This window comes from Periplaneta americana, chromosome 16 (assembly GCF_040183065.1).
Source record: "Periplaneta americana isolate PAMFEO1 chromosome 16, P.americana_PAMFEO1_priV1, whole genome shotgun sequence".
Lineage (NCBI taxonomy): Eukaryota > Metazoa > Arthropoda > Insecta > Blattodea > Blattidae > Periplaneta > Periplaneta americana.
In genome coordinates, this window is record NC_091132.1 from 110830553 (window position 1) to 110853557 (window position 23005).

At 35.7% G+C, this 23005-nt stretch overlaps 1 protein-coding gene across 8 annotated transcripts in view; it reads right to left on the reverse strand.

The window, feature by feature from the left end:
* Positions 1-673: 673 nt before the first annotated feature.
* Positions 674-23005, reverse strand: part of Mmp1 (Matrix metalloproteinase 1) — an 87220-nt gene continuing 64888 nt past the window's right edge. Inside the window, exons 6-9 of one of the 8 annotated variants that reach the window (XM_069812751.1) lie at positions 20298-20576; positions 17332-17513; positions 15120-15198; positions 674-4562 (exon numbers count right to left, since the gene is read on the reverse strand). In XM_069812751.1, the coding sequence (XP_069668852.1) occupies positions 4435-4562; positions 15120-15198; positions 17332-17513; positions 20298-20576 (668 nt within the window). In that variant the 3' untranslated portion in view covers positions 674-4434. Of the gene's footprint in view, positions 4976-14978; positions 15199-17331; positions 17514-20297; positions 20577-23005 lie in introns of all 8 variants that reach the window. The other 7 variants (XM_069812753.1, XM_069812754.1, XM_069812747.1 and 4 more) reach the window with 7 other exon arrangements.

The following is a 23005-nucleotide window of genomic DNA, read 5'->3' on the forward strand; positions in this document are numbered from 1 at the left end:
GTCGCAGGAAAAACGATGAATGTCACAGTTTTCTTAAGGTTGATGTCATTATCTAATTCAATGGATCACTGGGAAATTTAATGTTGTTCTTATGAAAAAAGGTAAAAAGGAGAACTATCACCACGAATACAGTAATCCTTCCCTTTATTTTCTATAGAAACAGCACTACATCTTGCAGTTATAGACTCAATTAGATCATTATCTAATCCTTAACAGAAATGTGACATTCATCATTTTTCCCGCGAACTCTTCATGTATGTATGTATATATGTATGTATTGTATTGTATGTGTATGTATGTATTGTATTGTATGTATTGTATGTATGTATGTATGTATGTATGTATGTATGTATGTATGTATGTATGTATGTATGTATGTATAGGTCTCACAATGGGCCAAATCAAGAGTAAGTGCAAGGATCCGCTCCGAGTCTGGCCCTCTAAAAGCTGAGCCAAAATATCAACATAACAACGAACTACTTTAATAGGAGGCGTTGAATAAGAGAGATCAGTTACAATTTTTTAACTTTTTCATTTGGTAAACAAAAACTGATTTTTTATCATTAATTTCGACAAGTACTTATAAATTTGAACTCAAATCTTCCACGTTTGACATCGAGAAATAGTCACTGGGATTGCAGTTGGGAGACACTGTTGAAAGTGATTAAGACAATTTTTTTTTATTTAAATGTAATACTTTAATAATTTTCTTTTCATATATTACAATTTAATAGTAACTGACTTATGGTCATTGCGTCATATAACAAATGTGATGATGAAAATACAATCTGTACAAAGTCCCTGTGATTCCATACAATGTGGTAACAAACACACGCACACATACATTTGGTCCCTCATTCACCCACTTCCACATAACATAGCTTCAGAACGTACACGATAAGGCACAAGGATTGTCTTGTCTCTTAACACAATAAAAACCACACGGATGATCCGTTGCAACGCGATGTTGGGAGCTAACCTGACTGTACCATCCCACACCCATAGATAACAGCCATCCATATCAGTGCAAGAATTTATAGAGCAGAATACAATCTGCTGCGACTTGCGTTGCAGGTGAAATCACGCACCAAATGTGAATAATTTCTTATTTGATTCTGTTTTTGATATAATTTTACATCGATTCTCAATGTCGACTTCAATACATTCGTGATTAAGTTTATACGTTGGACTAATAAATAAAGCAAAAAAAAATTTGTTAGCTTCTAATATGGAATACAGTTCTTCAGTACAAGATCCTTTCAATATCTAGTCCTGAGAACAAAGCAGCGTACTTTCTTCTTATTCCGCCTTCGTATTGCAGGGACATTTGTTCATCAAGCAGTAAACTTCACAGGTGAAAAACGACCGATGAATTTTACCTTGAGATAATTTGGAGAGAAGGTTCTTTTACCGGCTTCCCCCTTCTTTCGAAGAATGCTTTATTTCCCAATTTCAAAATATGTTTCTGCCTTTAAATTCTCATTTATAATGTGTATGATTTTCTGTCTCTTTGATTAATCTTAGGTAGTGATTACGTAGCAACAAAATTTAGCCCATAAAATTAATACATTTGACTCAACCTTCTATTTCAAGATCGAAGTGTCATACTGGTAATAATCGTAGTACAGTGAAACTCCCCAATAACGGAAACCGCCGGGGAAAAATTGAATGTCCGTTATTGAGAAGTGTCCGCTATTTAGAAAATCGTTAGTATGTATACAGTATATCAAAATTTCTCATACATATTCAACACTATATTTTACAGTACAGTACAGTAGACAGTGAGATTGTGAGATTGTTTACAGTATTCATCCAGAGAGAAATCGTACCAGTAAATGTTTTCTAAATGAAATAAACATCAGTCACTGTACCACTTCACCTCACACAAAGAAATCTAGAATTGCATTCTCAGTGTATGATTTTAAAATAACATAATTGTTTTTCAAAATTTCACTAACCTGAGTTTTTCCCACATTAAACTTTGTGGCCAGCTCACGAACACTTAATTTCTCCTTCTCACTATGCTTTACAATATCCACTTTCTCTTTTAGTGACGAACGTTTACGTTTTTGTGACATTTTTAATATGACTGTACTTCCGAACACTCAACTTGACAAACTAAGAAAGTACGGACTGCTCACGTACAATATCACAACTAACAACTGTGCTGTTTACCTTCAATAAAGTACAAGAACGTTCAAAGGCACAATAATGAATGTTGCAAAGAATTCCGTTAGAATTCCGTTTAATTTACAACCGTATTTTTTTCTTCTTTTTTTCTTTCAGGCTGTCCGTTATTTGGAAGTTTTAATTGTTGTTGGGAGATACATTTCAGTGTCCGCGTCCGTTATTGATAATGTCCGCTATTTGGAAGAATTTTATCATAAGGGCCAATGTTATTTTGCAGGGGAATTTTAAAATGTCCGCGATTGAGAGGAGTCCGCGTAATAATAATAATAATAATAATAATAATAATAATAATAATAATAATAATAATAATAATAATAATAATATCATCATCATTATTACCATTATAATTTCTAATCATTTGAAAGTATCAGGTTGCTCATTTCATATACAGCTTTTTATAGATTCCAAATGGAAACTCAGGACCTAATGCTTCTGCAAGAGGAATGGCTGTTTTCTGTAAGTGTGCCAGATAGATTCCCTGACTAGGAAGGCTTAAATCCTCTCTCCCACCTATAACCGCTTCATATGTGTTGCTCATTAGCTGCTAAGGCACGAGTTTCGCAGATCTAAGACGGGCTTGAGTCTTCTATCTTCATATATTGCTTCCGGTTGATCACTTTACAGCACAAAAGGGGAAAGACAGAGCAAGAAAAGTCCATTTCAATAAACAGAAGGTATATCTGTCCAGGTTCTCTTTTTTGAACGTTGTATGCTAGATTAAGTACAATTAAATTGCGTGAATAAAACCAGATTTCAAATATTGTTCTTCATTTTTATCACAGTATAAGATTTTAAATTCTCTGGTTCGTATCTAGCTGCAACATTCACTGCCGAACCGTAGGGGAAAGATGACGCAATATATTGTAAATTCTAATTAAACTCTTATATGTATATGTAACAAAATAATTCGAGATATCCATTCACAATTAAGCATTGCAGACTCCTGGATACCAGAAATCTGCAAATTGATGTTGTGCCAATATTTTAAGGACTTAGTATATTGAATATTCCTTTCTTTGGTTTATTCATTGGTAAACAGCTGAGTCCAAGGCTTCAAAGTAAAGCATTATTATTTTCGAGAGTAAATCTGATCACCTCGAAATCAATAATCACGTTTCTCAACCCAATTGGTACGCCACATCTCTACATAAACAAATTTATAGATTATGCGGTAACTCTGAAGAACTTAACTCTCATATAATCTGTACAATGAGAGACGTAATAATTGTTGAGCGGGCGAAAATATTTCAAAATCTATAGCGCGTTTCATAAGAGGCTAAAATTTTAATTAATTCTCAATATAAACTGTAACACTTAAACAGAATATCTCATCATCGTCGGCTCGGAGCAGTGGTAGTCCTGTCTTAGAAGATACTCGAGTCGCTCAACAACTATGTCCCTCATTGCACATCTGTATCTATGATAAGTTAAAAAATAAATTTAAAGGAAGTTGAAGTCAATTACAAATTCATAAAATGAGAATACTTTACGCGCTAAACATTTACATCTGACACTATCTCTTACATTTCCATGAAGATGTTAAAGGCCCATTCACAATGAAAATTAAACATAACCGTAGCATAAACACAGAAGTTTGCGCCCACGTTACCAAATGGGATCATTCACAATGATTCACATAAACACTGACATTAACATTACCGTAAGACGTTAACATGAAAGTTTGCAAACTCCAAACTTTCATGCTTATGCTTACGTGATTTGCAAACAGAACACAATCGTGTAGCGCTGATGTATACGACAGAATATGAGGAAATGGCGTCTTTGTTATGTTTCCATGGTTACCAAGTATGTTTGCTGTTATGTTTATGTTCCCATCGTGAATGATGGTATGACTTCTTGATTTTACTGTAACGTTAAGTTAACGCTTACGTTATGTTTAATTTTCATTGTGAATAAGCCTTAAGTGACAGAGATTCTTTAACAGAAAGTTAAGGAGGTCTAAATCTGATGAATTTAAATTACTGACTGACAAATTTTAATGTCCTGTTATATGGAACATTACTGCGCATGACTCACATTTATCTCTATCAATAAAAATAAATACATTTCTTAACATTGAACATTATTGCTACATGTGCGCGGGCTTCGGGTTGAGAACCATTTCGTGCATCATCTTATCCCACCTACCGGTCAGCGCGCAACCTGTATACCTGAGCTATGTCTTGTCGTGGACTCCGCTCTTGTTGTGACGTAATAAATTAGAGGTAAGACGACGGTCGGAGTTCAGGACGATCTGCTCCACGTGATCAGGAGACTGGCCACCCCGATCACCAGAATGCCGCTTCTGGACGTCGTGTTGCTTCCGTTGTAGCTTCTTCCATTCTCGTCTCGCGGTTGGTTCCTCGCGTCCGCTGTTCGATTAATCGGTCACAATTAGGTAAGGGTCTGTTCCCCGTTACACACTCGTCAACTTACCCCATTCTGCCTGCCTTGCACTCTCTATGGCCACTTACTGTGCACTTCATTTGTAGTCTCAACTTACTTTGTTTGTTTGTATGTATTTTAACTAAATCTCCGTCCCGTCCATTTGGGAATCTTTCCGTTCTGTAACCCAAAATGGCGTTTGATGTAAAAATGTCTGTCTCTTTAAACATAACCTTCACTAGAATTTTCTATCATTAACCTTGATGTGTACGATGGCGTGTGCGTTTACCTGGTGATATGCGAAATTCGGCTGTTAGTTTTTTTTAATTTTTTGAATTCCTCGTTTTTATTTACTTGCTAAATAAACCTGTAAAAAACTTCAGTAAGGTCCGAGATAGACCTTACCAAAGACGGGTGTGTATTAGCTACAGGAACAGCAAGATGTCTAGCATGCGTAGCTACACTCAACATGCAAAGAGCCATTCCTTACAGTGGTATAAACAAGTACAGTCTTCGATATGTGAGCGGGAGCCAATAGAAGCTGCGGTACAACAGCGCAAATCACATCAAAGTGCGGAGTAAAACCATTGCGATTATTATTATTAAAATGGCACAAGTAATATCGTTCCTAATTACAAATTCAGCATCTGTGGTTTAATTTCTAGGACTCTCACTTTCATACTGGGAATTGAACGCAAATCTACTGGATTTTTGGCCAGAAATGCAACCTTCAGTGTCACAGCGGAAGGTTTGTTCACATTATATAATTGAAAATACAGTTTTATAAATTATTTCATACCATTCAAAAAAGTTCTGACTTGGAGTTTGTAGGCCTATTCTTGCTATTATCAACCGCTCGTTTAAGAGACGAGATTAATTTCATATACTGTATTTTTCCTAAAAAAATTGCCAGAAGTTCATTTTTTCGAGCTGCCTACCTTTTTTATATACGAAAAAGAGGTAAAAAAACTAGCATATAATACATTATAGTGGGCTTATTGTGCCTTACCGCTCCTTTTCGAAGTCTGAACGGTTTCGCTTTAGATATAGTGACTAGTGATTCAGCCGTGTGAAGCTATCTGTACGTCTTAAGACTCCGATATAGTCCCACTGTGGTGTCCTTCCACCTCCGCAGTTTCAGGTAAATACTATTGAAGTGATGATAATGAATATTGAAAATAAATGTAAAGTGATGGTAGAATGATGGAGAGAAACCCGAGAAAAATCCTCGGGAACCTCGGCTTTGTTCAACACAAATACTACTCTGCCATTGCCAAGATTCGAACCTGGGTCCGCAGCCATCGTAAGCCAGCTCTCTGCCAACTGAGCTACACTTGAATTATTCCACAAAGTTCAAGCGGCACTGTGGTGAATGAAGGCAGAGATCCACACAATTGAAACTCTTTCAACTAGCGGCTTCTCATCAAAAGATCAGTTTGGCACCGAGCAGTATTTGTAGTGGACAAATCGGAGATGGTATGGCCATGGATAAATATATAATAGGATGCGAAACTGCGATCAGCACCATCTTACGGCTGGGGGACCAAATAAGGTGGTGACCATTAGAACTACGTGATGGGTAGGTTACCCAGAGTTCTCTACTTATCCGTTAGTGGCGGTGGTTGAGAAGACAAGATGGCAGCTAGAAACTTGCAAAGAAGTGGACATAAGTGATACTGTGTATAAGCAGTGTATGTTTAAACAGTGATGTTTATGGACGTTGCAAAAATATAGTGTTGTTGAATATATTGTAAAGTAATAGTAATATAATAAATTCAACTATCTAAGTAGTAAATAATTGATTAAATGGCGATCTTACTCGTGCTAATTATGTAAGCATGTGCGGCTTACAGCTGTTTCGGTGCTATTCGACACCATCCTCAGAGCCTACTAGATCTCGGTGTCATCTCGAACTTCGTTGCCTGTTGTGTGGGTGCGTTCGTATGATGAAGAGTTGTGTCAAATAGTGTGTGTGTTCTGAAATTGATCTGTGTGTTGAGAATTTGATTGGGGTGTGTTTTAGTGTGTCTGTATATTTCATATTGTTCTAGTGTGTTGAGTTTTTGGTTTTTGGGTTGTATGTGTAGGATTTCCATGTTGTATTTATGTTATTATATGTGTGGTTAGCATTAGTTATGTGTTCGGCATATGTAGATGTATTGTGTCCTCTGGTTATTGCTTTAATGTGTTCTTTGTATCGAGTTTGGAATGATCTGCCTGTCTGTCCAATGTAGAAACTGTCGCAACTATTCCATGTGAGTTTGTATACGCCTGTGTGGTTGTATTTATTTGTTTGTGTTGTTTGTGTGTTGAGATGTCTTTGTAGTGTGTTTTCTTTTCTGTATGCTATGTTGTATTTCTGTTTTCTGAATGAGGATGCGATCTTGTGTGTGTGTCGACCTGGTTGGCAAGTTGGTATAGCGCTGGCCTTCTATGCCCAAGGTTGCGGGTTCGATCCCGGGCCAGGTCGATGGCATTTAAGTGTGCTAAAATGCGACAGGCTCATGTCAGTAGATTTACTGGCATGTAAAAGAACTCCTGCGGGACAAAATTCCGGCACATCCGGCGACGCTGATATAACCTCTGCAGTTGCGAGCGTCGTTAAATAAAACATAACATTTTTCTAGTGTGTGTTTTTGTTTTCGTATGTTAGTGTGATGTATTTATTGTGTTTGTGTTGTATTTTGTGTGTTTTTGTGTTTGTTGAGTTTTTGTTTTGTCTTCCTTATGATGTTGTCTATTATGTTACCCAAAGAATATAATCCCAACTATCTAACCTTTTGTTTCCTTTTCTCCTTGTTTGGTTGTATTCTAATTTGTGTATTAGAAGGCAGTGTAAAATAGACCGTCTCTTTCATCCTCCTGTTAACCTCCAATAAGAATTTTCAGTGGAAGACGCGAGGAATAAAATTTATGTGTTTGGGTTGGTTTGCTAATGGGGGGGGAAGAGGGAGGGAGGGAATATTTTTGCATATAGTTTAACTCTCTCGCTACCAGGTGCATTGCTGGATGCATGGAGTAATTAGTTATTCGATTGACCACTTGTTGTGCTGCTAGACGTAATAAGTTCTCCTCGAGATAAGAGATGGCAGCAAGATCAATTTCTACATTAGCGTCTCTAGCGTGTGAGACGGGAAACTCAATAAGTTACGCATTTTATTATGTATTTATCCATGATATGATTCTTCCAAATACTTCGGTTTTCCTTTTGCTTTTTCAATTCCACCGTTGCTCTACTTATCATCATACCACATATTTGTCTGTTGCTAGACAATCTTGCATAAAATGGTATCAAGAAATTACAATATAAGCGATCAGCAACCTGTTCTAGGAGGTAAACCGAATGGCTCAATTCACATATCAAAATCTGTTCACTACGGGAGATTTAAATTATGCACACGCTTACAAATAAAAGTGTATCTATCCTACTGTATGTGGCGAAGGTTTGTGAAGAGAGAAACACGTTACAGTTGCATATCAAGGTACTGAATTGTCTTCTTTTACTTGTACAGAATATCTTCATAAAGTCAAAATTCATATTACGTATTAATTATATCAATATTCTCTTATCAGTACGCAGATATTTTGTTTGACAATTTTCTGTAGTTTTAAATTATATTAAAAAACACATTTTGTAGGTTAGATCTTCATTTCTTTTACCAAGGGAGGAGAAGAAATTCAATTCTTGACGCAATTACAAGTGGCTTGTCCAATTTACTGAACAGTTGTAATGGATCCACCCCCCCCCCCAATCATTGGGAATAATGTAGCAGACTAGCCCAATTGACTGGACACTTTACAAATACAACTTTATTTCTTAAAACTTTTACAGCTATTTGATTCAGTTTAGTGCTCAGTTTTGAAAGATTTGAAATTGGCTGTTCCTATTTACTATCAAGTTGCAACGATTCTGACAAATAGACTACAGTTAAGTCCCTTCCTATCCTACTCTCTTCCCCCTCCTCATTATCTGCTGTGTGGAGATACGTGCTGTTCTTATATATTTTCAACAGTTCAGTCCGTCGAATCACTATTCTAGACCTTGTTAAATATGCATTGCTTTATCTTTTATACTGACATAAGAGGAAAGGAATAAGTGAAGTTATGTTGTATTAAAACCGAGCATAAAAATTAAAGCAAGATCTGCATACATCATCAGTACCACAATATGTATTATCTGTGGCTCCGTTCATGAAACTACATTGGAATGTGTTAAACTTCATTTAATGATAAGATTGAATGTTTCAAAGTCCTCTGCTTATCTCAAACTGCATTCTTTCTTCGTGAACATACGGTACGTAATATATTCTGACCTTATACAAGATATTCTGTTTCTCCTAAAGAGCTGGTGCTATTGAGAAGTATAAGTTCTTATGTTCAAAATTTAAACCAAAAGACTTAATGCTTATGGGTAAAAACTAACTTAAAATACATCTTGCCAATACTTAGCAAAGTTCGAGTATTCTTAGCTGAAGCTCAGCAAAGGATTTTCACAATTTTTGTAAGAAGCGATACTCCTACACAAAATAAGTAGTCTATCCTGTAACACTTTGTAATTAAAATTTAAAAAAAAATGACAATAATATAACAGTAAAGATGAAACTTTACTGAAGGCTCTTGCATAGCAGGAAGGCAGATCTCCCTGATCTATGACCACAGGACAAGGAAATGGGTGATAGCATAATTCTTTACCCTGGAAGGAAGCTCCAATATTATACAAGATAATGGGCCTGAGTCGTTCTGAATATTACCTTCCCGTTGCTATGAAATAAATGTGTTTTTCTAGTTTCTTTAGCGACAGCAGACCATTCTTTTTGTCAGCAAGGCGAAGAACAGGTAATCCACGGCCAAACCGGGGTTCGATCCTGGGTAGAGCCTTGGGGTGGACGGAGCTAGTATGAGTACTTCGACTTCCTTCATCATTATCGTTCCACCATATTATTTACTATCGTCAATGTAAGATAAAAGTAATTTCTCTGGATAACGTTTGTAGTTGAAAATAAGCACAAAATAAAGAATTAATAGTTACGTATCTTATAATGAATTTATACCGTATCAGCTGTCCATTATAAGTCTATCTAATGCAATGTAAGTAAGCTAAATTAGTATATTTCGTAAAGTTTATGTTATCAAAATAATTATTTTCCATGAAGCACTACTGTTAGTTATGTCATTACAATGAAAAGCTATTTATTAATAATTAATTTAAATGATTATATTCACCAAAATTCTGTATAAAATCATATCGTCATTGAAGTTGCTATAAATTCAACAAATAGTTTGTCTTTTGGATTACGAACTAGACTTTGAACCTAAGACTCGTTTACACCAGCTCAGAAAGAAGGCACGTGATTGTTGTACACAAAGGTGAGACACACAGAGTTAGTGCACTTGTGGCAGGACTAATCTAGTAGCAGTAGCAGCAGATGTGCCTACAGACAGACTCTGGGGCCAGTTGGCGAGTGACATTCTCAAGAAAGACAAAAACATATCATGTAAACAGACGCAATGCTGCATCTGCGCATGCGTCAGGGTTGCATTTGTTAAAATGATTGCTTTCCTTTTTTTTAAGTACAACTACTTATGACATAACAGTACGTAATTCTGGGTAACACACAAATAGAAATACTAACACTTAATAATGTAATATCAAGAGAGGTTTCCCTGCATATTAAAAGTTCAACTAAATAAAATTAAAACAATAAAATAAATAATACTGAAGTTGCATAAGTGAAAATTTTTAGAAAATAAATAAGTTACGGTAACTGTTAGAGATAAAATGGTAGGAAATATTTACACAGAGACGATCGGTAGTTATAATGAGAAGATATTAAGAACACTGGAAAGAATGTACAAAATTATAAGCATGTGTCGACCAACGGAGTGTCGAAGTGTGGGCCACTGAAAGAAGGGCTCGAGAGAGTAGTTTTCTGTAAACTAGCACTTGAAGAAGAGGAGGAAACAAAGCAGAAGAAAATATATTTGAGACATTTGGAAACGTGTTTTAGATAAGTCTACATATATTTCCTTCTAATGTGAAATTAATGTTTTATTGAGGCCTAACACTAATGGCTCGATGCGAACACTATAGATAATAGAAATGATCTTGAGAACGATTGAATGGCATTGTGTGAAAAAGTATATAAGGGAACTTTGCAACATACAAGCAATGGGATGAAATGAATTATATTGTGACATGACTGACAAGTTAAATTGGTCTGAGGTAATTCTCCTAATGGAAAAGGTCCAGTTAGACTGAAGATGGTATAAAGTTAATATTTGAGGATCGAATAAATAAGTAGATTTTGTATTCCAATAAAAGAAACATTGAGAAGATGTTAATGTTGAACTAAGGAAAATCCAGAATTGAGAGAAGACGGAAAACAAAACTATTTGGCACTTAAAACGTGGAAAATAACTCAAGGAAATAAAAAATATAAATTCTGAATCTCGATATGTACGGTGTTAACATTTCTTAAACGGAAAATTGCAATCTATGAGGACAATACAGAATATAAACGAAGCAGTAATGAAGATACAGTCAATTAGTTTTGAACAAACATGTAATGAAATGAGATTACATCCACGCATATTTTCAACCAAGCATGACGATGTTGGTTACAGAGAGAAGAAAGTGATGGTGAACATTGAAATTTGGAATGTTGGATGGAAAATATTCAGAAATATAGAGGAAAATTTAATTTATCAGAAGAAAACTAAAGTTGGAAGAGAACAGAATAACGGAAAGTAAATGATGAGATTATGAACTGATAAGCCATAGAGGAAAAATAGGCAAACAGAGAATCTTGGATGGAAAATATTCAGAAATATAAAGGAAAATTTAATTTATCAAAACAAAACTAAAGTTGGAAGAGAACAGAATAACGGAAAGTAGATGATGAGATTATGAACTGATAAGCCATTGAGGAAAAATAGGCAAACAGAGAATCTTGAATGGAAAATATTCAGAAATATAGAGGAAAATTTAATTTATCAGAACAAAACTGTAGTTGGAAGACAACAGAATAACGGAAAGTAGATGATGAGATTATGAACTGATAAGCCATAGAGGAAAAATAGGCAAACAGAGAATCGAAAATATAATTTCTTCTCATAGAGAAATTTTCATGACAAAACGATACACTATGAATGGAAATACTTATCTTGTTTAAAGCAAAATAAACAAGTAAGAATAACTTATGTGGAAATGCCGACATTAGTTAGGCTCATTCACAATTCCGTGTTGTGTTGTACATAGTCCAACCCTGACGCAGGCATTCAAATAATCCCATATCATATCACATTTCATCATGCAGGCAACTATTACAATACTACTGAGATTTGCATGCGATCCCCCTGAAACATCCACCACTTGCAATACAAGGCGTGAGGGTAGACATTCTTCAGTTAAGAAATTTAATGTAAGACAAGTTAGTTATTAAAATATTTGACATAAGGTAACCAGATAATTTCAATAATTATCACTGTAAAAGAAAATAATCGAGCAGTGGCACAGAATAATACAAATTATATACATCTTGATTACACAACTTTTAACACTGTATCACTTCGGAATATGTATGGTAAGACTTTCCTGTGTTAAATTTCAACGTACCTCGTTTACATATTTCGACCTATTTATGGGTCATCCTCAGAACTGGTTGTTGTTGGCCTTGGCGCCAATTCTTCTGTTTCCTGTGAGGGTGTGTTCGTGTGGTGTAATGTAGAGTCAAAGAGTGTGTGTGTTTTGAAGTTGAGTTGTGTGTTGAGAATTTCGTTGGGGTGTGTTTTCGTGTGTCTGTATATTTCATATTGTTCTAGTGTGTTTAGTTTCTGGCTTTTTGGTTGGATGGATAATATTTCCATGTCTGTGTTGATGTCTCTGTGGGTGTGGTTAGCATTTGTGATGTGTTCTGCATATGTGGAGGTGTTTTGTAATTTTGTTATGGCTGTGATGTGTTCTTTGTAACGTGTTTGAAACGATCTATCTGTCTGTCCTATGTAGAAGTTGTTGCAGGTGTTACATTTGAGTTTGTATACGCCTGTGTGGTTATATTTGTTTGTTTGTGGAGATGTTTTTGTAGAGTGTTATTTGTTCTGTATGCGATGTTGTAATTTAATTTCTTGAATGAGGTTGCAATTTTGTGTGTGATTTTGTTTTCGTATGTTAGTGTGATATATTTTTTGTGTTCTTGTGTTTGTGTTGTATTTTTATGTTTTTTGTGGTTTTGTTTTGTCTTACGTATTATGTTGTCTATTAGGTTAGGGTTGTATCCGTTTTCTTGTTCTATGTATTTGATTGTGTTTAGCTCTTCGTTGTAATCCTGTTGGTTCATTGGTATGTTGAGTAGTCTGTGTACCATTGTTCGGAATGCAGCTTGTTTGTGTTGTGTGGGGTGGTTATATACTAAATAATTTACTTATATTTATTCTGTGCTAGTGTACGTGTAACAAAAATGTAGAGGGCACTTATTAGATTCCTTGGTGATTTATCTTTCTTCGGAAGGAGTGAATGTAACTTATTTGATTTGAATGAGGCAAGTACTTTGTATTATTTAGTGAACTTATCTGGTTACCCTAGCAACAGCCATTGCAAGAAATAAATATCTATCTTACTTCTACAACTAAATTATAGCTACATGCATGCGCTTATTATCATTTTCAGTTTCTTGCAAACTTGAAGAAACAAATTTTTATCTTTGTTAAAAAAATATAAGGGCTGCAAAGGCGAGGATGGGGATACGTTAATGTGATAAAATGTCAGTGATTGTATTAGTATGGAGCGACTGTCACAATGCTACTAGTAAAAAAGAATGTACGGTATTGCAATTATATTGAAGTTAATTTTGTTCAGGATAAATATTCATTGTGGAAGTGTTTTGCCTCTCCCCTTTACCTGCGGGAACCCTTTTTAAAATATCCACTCTCATTTTTATCTCTATACAAATTTAAGAACAGAAATCGGCACAATTCACATCGTCCTTTTTTTTTCGTGTTTTCTTTTCTCCGATCCGATCATGCTTGTGACAAAAGGACTGTGAACTTGGAGAAAGATCGTTCCTCTAATCGAGGTTAAGGGTCAGAACTTTTCAATTTAGTCAGTAAAGTTAAGGATATATGTACGTGAACGACCACAATTATTATCTGAAAATGCAGGCTATAGATTTCTAAAATTTTATAAGGAAATGAACTCACAATTGGACAAAAATTACAAGGTACCACAACAAGACTTATTAGAACTTAAATATTTGATAAAAGTATAAAAAGGTTACTAATATTATTTTTAAGAATCCACTTTTTACTTTAAATTAAATTTTCCAAAATTTGAAAATTTTCACACATATTATTTCATAACTCAACAACCATTAGAGACAGAATTCTGAAATGTTGTACACTGATTTAACATGAATTTATGCAAAAGATAGACTACAATAATGCCCATTTCTTTGTAAATATAAAAAAAAATTAGGTCACAAAACATTATGTAAATTTTAATATATTTTATATAGGATAAATAAAAAATCAACTGTATTAAAATAAACAACTCTAGATGTCTGAGAGTAGTCTACTTTTCAGAAATAAGTGTTTATTACATGCAGGAAAAATATTAAAGATGTCAGAGAGACCATAACAATGTTATGCTTACCAAATGATGTAACTGCAGATTTTTTTTCATACTCTGATAAAACTGGTTTGAAAAATATTATCAGTAAACCTTTTTATACTTTTATCACATATTTAAGTTCTATTAAGTCTTGTAGTACCATGTAACTTTTGTCGGATTGGGAGTTCATTTTCTTATACAATTTTAGAAATTTAGAGCCTGTATTTTCTGATAATATTTGTGGTCGTTCACGTACATATACCCTTAACTTCTTCAAGCAAGCCAGCGGAGTTAAGTTTAGGAGCGACATGCACTGTCAGAGTAAGCAAATTTTACATCTCTCAGATGGTAACTATCACTCGTAAATAGAAAACTCTTGATTATTTTTAAAATCGTATATGTTTTGAGTTCTGATACTTATTCGATCAGTGCGTTGAACTGAAGGTCAAAATCAGTCCCTTGCCCTAAAACTTAGTTCCCTTGAAATTTTCTGGATTCTAACTTACGCTTTCTTTCATTAAAATCATCGAACCTCAAGGAAACGCCTCCAATTTGTTGAAAACTGCAGCCGAGCCGAGCCGAATGCGATTCAGGACTTGAGAGTCCCCGCGACATTACGCGACCTAAGCCCACCGGCGGACTTGAACGTGTTAAGGTACATTTATCCACTCCGTGTTACTGTTAGGCTGGACGCTGAGGTCAGTTAGGCCCTTCATTAATTGGCGTAACCAGTAGAAAGCCGACGTGGCCGCCGGGAGCAAGGCCCTGGCCACGTCTCGGAGATGTTGTCTCTCCTCACCTGCATCTAATATGATATCGTCCACGTCAGTGTTATGGGGATCTGCGTCATCCCCCCTGGAGGGTCTTCGCGCCGTATCCCCAACCTCAGCCCCTGACAGCCCCGGGTACAAGGACCCGGCCAGGAACCACCCTTTATTACCACTGCCACTAGATTCCGCTTTGCATCCGAACCACCATGGACCAGCTGCTCGCGGGAAGGCAGGGTCTGCAGAGTCCACCTGCAACCAATGAATACCTCAATTAGAATTTCACACGTCATGCGATTGCCTGTTATGAGTCGGAGATACATCTGTCTCTCACATGTCTCTTGTCCTGTGTTATCTTAAGGGGAGTCTGTACTGCCATCCCATCAATGTAAAGCAGAGTAATAAAAGATAAAGACCGTAATTTTAGCCTGTTACATACAATAATACTTGAAGAATAACCCCTAAAAATTTCAAATGTGTATCTTATGTAAGTCCTGAGAAAAGTGCACCTAAATTAGATGAAATTTACATTGCTGGGATAGGCAGTACAGACTCCCCTTGCAGTGACACGTGACATGACTAGGAAGTCCTACTGTTTCGGAATATCTGTGATGGGTTCAAAATTCTCTCAAGAAAATAGAAAAATAAGTATAAGAAGAAATACACGTGGAAGAACGATGGATAGCCTACAGGAGAAAAGAAGTGGAAGAAATATAGATAGATGGATGGATTTATTGAATGATATTATACATACAGATTTTATATTATCATAATTTTCTCTAAAGTCCAATTCACGGGTCTTCTGACCGTACGTGCTTTGTACCCAAAACAAGTCCTCCTTTGTAGGTCCCCCCATCTATGATTACATCCAACTACTCTCTAAAAGAACACACATATTAAAAATGGAAATGGCACAATAAAACACATTATATAATATATCCTAACCTAAAAGACATAAAAGTGTACAGTTGGGTGGATAGGCCTACTATTATCCCTTCCTCAGTTCGCGTCACAAACTTCAACAGCTGAAGTTCTAAACTTTCTCGCCTTCAAGAGGAACAATCCAGTCTTTTGTTCCCATTCTCTATTCCTCATGAGATCAAGACATGCAAGCGAACTCCTATTCTGACTTAGCATCGAGGGTGTAGATATTGTCTCCGTACATGTTCCAATTCGACACACAGTAATAAAATATGCTTATAGGAATCCTTTTCTTTGCAAAGCGGACAAAGACGCTCCCCTTCTTCGTTGACAATTTTATTACCCTTCCATGCCCCCAATCTTAGCCACGCTAAACCTGCTCTGCTGTCTTTGTTACAAGAGTTTATGTAGTCACACCTCCCCCAGTTAAGCATGAGATCTGATTGTAAATGTAGTGAGGACTTTTTTGAACATTGGAGCTCAATCTCTTGCCTCTGGATATCAATTAATCGCATCTTCACATTACGCCATACATTCCTCCTGTTATTCTCTCCTTTCTCCCACACCCATCCCATTCCTATATGATGCAACCCTCTCTGCAGTTTATAAACTCACCCCTTTTCCCAACCCTCTCTTTGTTGAACTAGGAAAAAAGTATACTGTACATAGAAGAAGAAATAGAAAAAAAAACCAGTTATTAAAAGCCATAGTAATAAAACGTTACCATCACAGCAAAATCCGTGAAACCTCCTGCTTTGCTTCAAAAACTACAGAGTATAATATATTTCCCATGATTTTTATGTTGAAAAATATGATATTCAAAGTTCGGATAATAATTCATCATTCAACTGTTATTGAAGAATAGCTAAATTCTTATATTGGAAAAGTGAATTATATAAAAAATTAATTATTTCTAAAAATGTCTATCTATACTAAATAAATTTTACAAGAGAAAGTATTCATCCAAAGGGCTGGACTCGGGAAGAGTATCCAAAACGCTCATTGCATTTCCGCGTTGAATTGCAATACTTAAACGCTGACGCAAATAAGTAGTGCAACGACGATCACCAGTAATGGAGATCAAAATTTGGTCGATTTGAGATACCAAAACTTTAGCGTCATGACTCCCAGGACCGAAGATCTCCACAGCAAAGGGGACAAAGATATAATTGTCTAAAAGATGAGGATACTTATTGACTATTTTTTCACAGCTAATTCAGCAGCAGATGCTGCGCGTCTGGAGGTATTCGGCAAGTGAGATGGAGCTAGAGTGTCAACGCAAGTGAAGTCCCAAATTAAAGATTTTCCTCTAGACCATGGAAAATAGATATATAAATAGTAAAGATGTGGCATTATAAAATAGATATCGATCTTGAACATCGATTTTCACAGCATCAGAAACAATTCTTATCTCGTATCTATTAAAAGGAGATGTTAAATTCTGCCTTGTTGGAGATGACTTACCGAGAAACTCCTGTCGTTGAATCGGTAATATTGGCCACGTTTAAAGAAGTAGGTGTATCCATTGGTGTACTGAAGAGCCGCGTCCAGATTGTCGGGGACTCCTTCCCAGTTGGACACTGGTTTGGGATACGTACTCTTAACGGGTGGTTTCTGCGATGGGTCGAATCTCCAGAATTTGGTTCCTGTAATCACGAAGACAGCAGATTAGATTAACGCCTGAACTGAGAGAATGTTGTTAAAACCTGAGGGAACGTCGAGAAATTTCATTTCCTTATTTAATATTCCTTTTCAATTACAGGCTATTTAGTGATGGTGAGAAGTTTGTTTGAAGATAAAGGCTTGAAATTCAGCTTGTTTTGCTATTAGATCTATGGAAAAGATAGTAAATATCAATGCCTTAAAACAATATACTTTGCATACTTCCACTCGGTAATGAGTTTTGGAATAATATTCTGGGGAAATTCCACAGATAGTAACAATATATTTCTATTACAAAAAGAGTAATTAGAATAATAGTAGGTGCCAAATCTAGCGAATCGTGTAGGACTATTTTTAAAAAACTACAAATAATGCCCATGGCTTGTCAGTATATCTTTTCATTAATAATCTTCCTCGTATGTAATCGTGAAAATTTTGTAACAAATTCAACAGTTCATAGCATAAATACTTGTCAAAAAATTTTCTTTCATACTCCATCGGCAAGACTATCGTGCTATGAAAAAGGAGTGCGTTATATGGCAGTAAAATTTTTTAATAGCCTCCCTATCGATATAAAAAATGAAACTCAAAACATAAGATTATTTAGGCCCAAATTAAAGAAGTACGTAATTTCTCACGCTTTCTATTCTGTTGGTGAATTCATGACATTCAATAACACTTCATGAAATTGATACTAAAACTTTGTGTTGTACTAGTAGTAAATCTCATCTGTATATATTTCATCTAGACTGTGACTATAAATTAAGATTTTATAATAGTATTAAGTTTTTTGACTTGTTCCATATTCTAGTTGTAAAACAATGTATGAATACTATGGAATGTTAATAAATAAAATATAATACAATACAATACAATACAATACAATACAGTACAACAGTGGAACAAGGATGACGATGGAAAGCGAAGTAGGCCTACCATACATCAAAGAAGTGTTAATAACTTGTTTTCATCATCAGGTACATAGGCCTATCTCACGGGATCTTTAGGGAATCGAACTCCGGTGCTTTTCATGACATGTCAGTTGAATCTCGGAAAGTACCGGCCAGTTAGGCTTGTCATCATAGGTTATCCCAAGGGATGTTGTGGTTACTCTGATGTCACCAGTGTGTGATATGAGTCAAAGAACATCGTACAGATGACGATCATTTCTGCTTTAGTTTCCTTAGATAAACGAAGGTTTTGCGAGGTGTGGCATCCGAATGATATTCACCACGTAAAACTTTTCCTGTATTTCAAAAGTGACCGTGTACCAACTTAGACTAACCATTCCTTTATCAGACTGTAATTTCTCGTAAAATTCCGAGACACCATACCGGTTCCCGTAAAGAAAACAACCTTACAAAATTATCTGAATCCTCAAATAACTTCATTGTGCGTGAAATAATTTTCACCGAAACTTGATGCACATTAAATATTAGTAATTACTAATTACATTTTACTGTCACATGTAAAAATTGAGTCTGAGAGAAATTACTAAATATCTTATATCATTTAACGGGAAAAATGACTGCGTCTATTTCTTTTTCAGATTCAACCTCTACCACCATCATCACATCATTATTATAATTGTATGATTTTTCTTCCACAGGAAGTATAATTCAACTTTATCTTTGGAATGCGGTAGTCTGATAAGAGACTAATGTAGCTATTCATTCAATCTTTTTTTTTCTGGTTTTCAAACTTGGTGTTGAAGTTCCCCATTGCGAGTTCCTTCCTGATCTATTCACTTTTTCTCTCGTAGTGTTACCCTGTATAAATCTAAACAGAAGGATTGGAATATTGTTCATGTGAGGTTTATTTATGAAGCCATACTACACAATAATCATCAATGTACAGTAGTGGCAAAAAAAAACCGGACCGACCCTTGTAGCTGATTTCAGAGCCTTGTTGATTCCAGAGCACGATAGATTGGTAACTAAGACTTTCGTGGTTTGAATCCTGCCTGGGAAGGAAACTTTTTTTTTTCCTTATTCAAATTTATTCCCATTACTTTTCGATTGCTGGTAAAATTCATGTTCTGGGAATAATAAGTTAATTAAGTAGTAAAATATCGCTACAATCGAAAAGTATTGGGAATAAATTTTAATAAGGAACAAAAAAAAAAGTTTCCTTCCCAGGCAGGATTCGAACCACGAAAGTCTTAGTTACCAGTCTATCGTGCTCTGGAGTGAACAAGGCTCTGAAATCAGGTACAAGGGTCGGTCCGGTTTTTTTTTTTTTTTTTTTGCCATTACTGTCTATTAAAACGAATTCAGTCAATTTAAAGGATTATTACAAATGTATTTTCTCGAGAGGAATATGTTAACGACACATTTAACTTCTTTATTCAGTCCATTTATTACTTTTTAAGTAGGTATAGAGAATTTAGTATTCTTTCACTTGAAGTTAAATTTAAAGACAAATATTTCGTTTAATTGTAAATACGTTTCTTGTATTCACACTTACATCAGTGCAGAGGTGTGAACAAATTAAGATACTCGCATACATACCTGTCTGGCATATTGTAGGCGCTTCTTCATATGTGACCACTTACATTTTAACACATTATACAGACTTTTTCCACGAGTTGTAGCCAATTTCGAAAACCACTCTCTGATTCCAGAACTGACCTGATTGTTACATTGTATTTTTGTTACATTTCATATTATCTTCGAAAACGTAAATGATTTTATAATTATTTTGATCTTGACTTCTAGATAGAGAAATCTACATAAAAGTACATTATATATTAGCCAGAATATACTTACCCTTGAAGAAATAGATCTTTCCGTTGCCACTCCAGACGAGAGCTGCGTCGATATTGTCTGGAATTCCAGTAAATCCGTCAGATATTTGTTTCGGATAGTCGCCGTCCATCTTCTTCCCGACGTACCTCCAGTACTGAGCCCCCTTGAAGAAGTAGGTCTTCCCGTTTCGATATGTGAACGCGGCATCGATGTTGCCGGGCAGGCCTGGCCAGCTCTTGGAGATGAGTCGTGGGTAACCCGACGCGATGCCGTCCTCGGTCAGTTTCCAGTAGTGGTCGCCTGATGGAATAATTACGACAGTTAATATCCGAAGCGTCAAAGTTACACAGAAGTCAAAAATGAAATTGTGCAGTTGTACTACGAGAACCAAGATTTGACAGAAATAAGGGTTTTAGCGTTTTCAGTATTTCTCACAACTATTCTTTCATAAATATAGGAACTTTACAGTGCCAATATACTCTACTTCCTCATCTACTCCCTCCCTCTTACTTATCTGTCCGATTCTACAGTCTTTCTCGCTATCATAACTTAAATACTCGGTCACAATATGATACCACGCTAGAAATACTCCACACATCATCTCTTTATTCTTCATCTTTCACTGTTGCTACTTCTCGTCACTGGAATTTTCTGCCGCCTGAAGTCAAGGGCTGCCGAACTTTAATTTCCTTTAAATATAAATTAGAAAAATATCTTATGATGAGTTGCCAGACCTAACGCGTTGTAAATATTTAATGGAATGTGTTCCACTGTATTTATTTTTATTTTTTATTTATTTTTTTTTTTGTTTCTTATTTTTATTGTGTAATCATGTAAATCGTGTTTATTTATCACTTAACGCCAATATGTATCCCACTGTGTTGTTTTTTTATTATTAATCTATTTTTGTGTACACTTTATTCAATTGTCGGTTTCTGGTTTAATTATGTAAATCCTACTTAATTGTAATCTAATACTAATATGTATACTAATGTGTTTATTTTTATTTTTACTGTGTATATTTTTTTAATTGAATTATCGGCTTTTGTTTTTAGATTCGTATTTGATTCTAACAAAATTAATATGTATTCCACTATGTTTATTTTTATTTTATGAGGTAAATTTTTATGTAACTACCTCTTTTGATCTCATTATGTACCTAAATTGTATCAGTATGTAATTACATAATTCCGATCCAGTTTTATGTTCAACTATGTAAGCAAGTTTTAATCCTGGTTGAGTATAAGAGAAGGCCTTATGGCCTTAACTCTGCCAGCTTAAATAAATCCATTATTATTATTATTATTATTATTAATAATATAGAGAAAATTTGTCTTACCAATTTTCCAAAAATTGCATACAGTCTTCCAGGATTTAAGCAGCTTCCTTTGTTGAAACACAGTCGGTAATTGATTTTTTTTTTTTTAATTTCAAGTAACTTTACCGTCCAATAAGAATACTGATGAAACAGCCGGGATTCGATCAGAAATCATTTGAATAAAATATTGGTTGTCTTTAAAAACACTATTCGCTGTTTTACACGTCTTCGAGAGAGTTATGAAATCCAAGAAGCAAATCCTAGTAATTACTGGGTGTTCATTCCAAAGTATGTTATGACGTCACTGTTGATGAGTCAGCGATTTGAAGCGAGTTTCAGCTTTTATGTCAGAGAAGTTGCCTATTATTCAAGGCGTTCAATCTGAACTTGAGAACGTGTACGGTATAACTTGAACGTCGTAGCAACAGATGGCGGTCTGTACGGACTGTGTGCCACCATAACCTCTTTCGAACTGTGTTTTGCGAGGCCAAGTCGTACGCAGGGTATTTGTTATCATCGGTTGCGTACGGCAACACTCCACATTACAAATCAAATGCTCCGTGTCCATGTTGACCGTCGAAGTTAATGTCAACAAATACATAAGTAATCGTCTCAACCCTCTCCCCATATCCCAACAGTAAGGAAAAAACTCACCTCAGTACATGTTTCGAAACAGTTCACATTCCTGCCACTACCGGCGTTACCATACGTATCGGTAAGTACTCTTCTGAATGAACGCCGTACTTGCTAGGCAACTTCTCTAGCAGATAAGTAATACACATCTGCGGAAATGTAGGAAGATTGAATTCTCCAGGCTCATCGACTAACCACGTGACGGCATACAGCGAGCCATGACACACTATGAACTGAACACCCAGTATATTATTTCCTTTCGTTATTCAATTTTTTCTTTTGTTTAATTTTAGTACAAGTCTTATTCACGCTCCAAAGCCACTTCATCCGTCATTAACCTCAAGGAATAGAACAGATCAGGGTACATTTCGAATGAGGGGAAGACTGAGCCAATAAATTTAATAATTAAGCATAGTAAGCATATTTATCCTCAAAGAAAAACACTCAGTCACCTAACCTTATGCATATTCGGCGTCGGAACTCAAACTCGCGTTTAAAGCGGACATATCGATTGCACTCATTACTCCTATGTCACAAGAAATGTCTGTCGAAAGGATTCTGGGAAATAGTACTGCTGAAACGGACTCGTTACCTTGTTAGACCGCGCTGTCAACGGAATGAATTCAGACATATTCTAAGAGGACGCCCATCACTTTCTTACACCTACTGATTCACGACACTACAATCCAGTTCCACGCCTCCCGAAAGTTTTAACTACCTCATAGAAATCTTCAGAACTTTCACAACAATGCTAGATTTCGACATCTGTGTTCCTTAT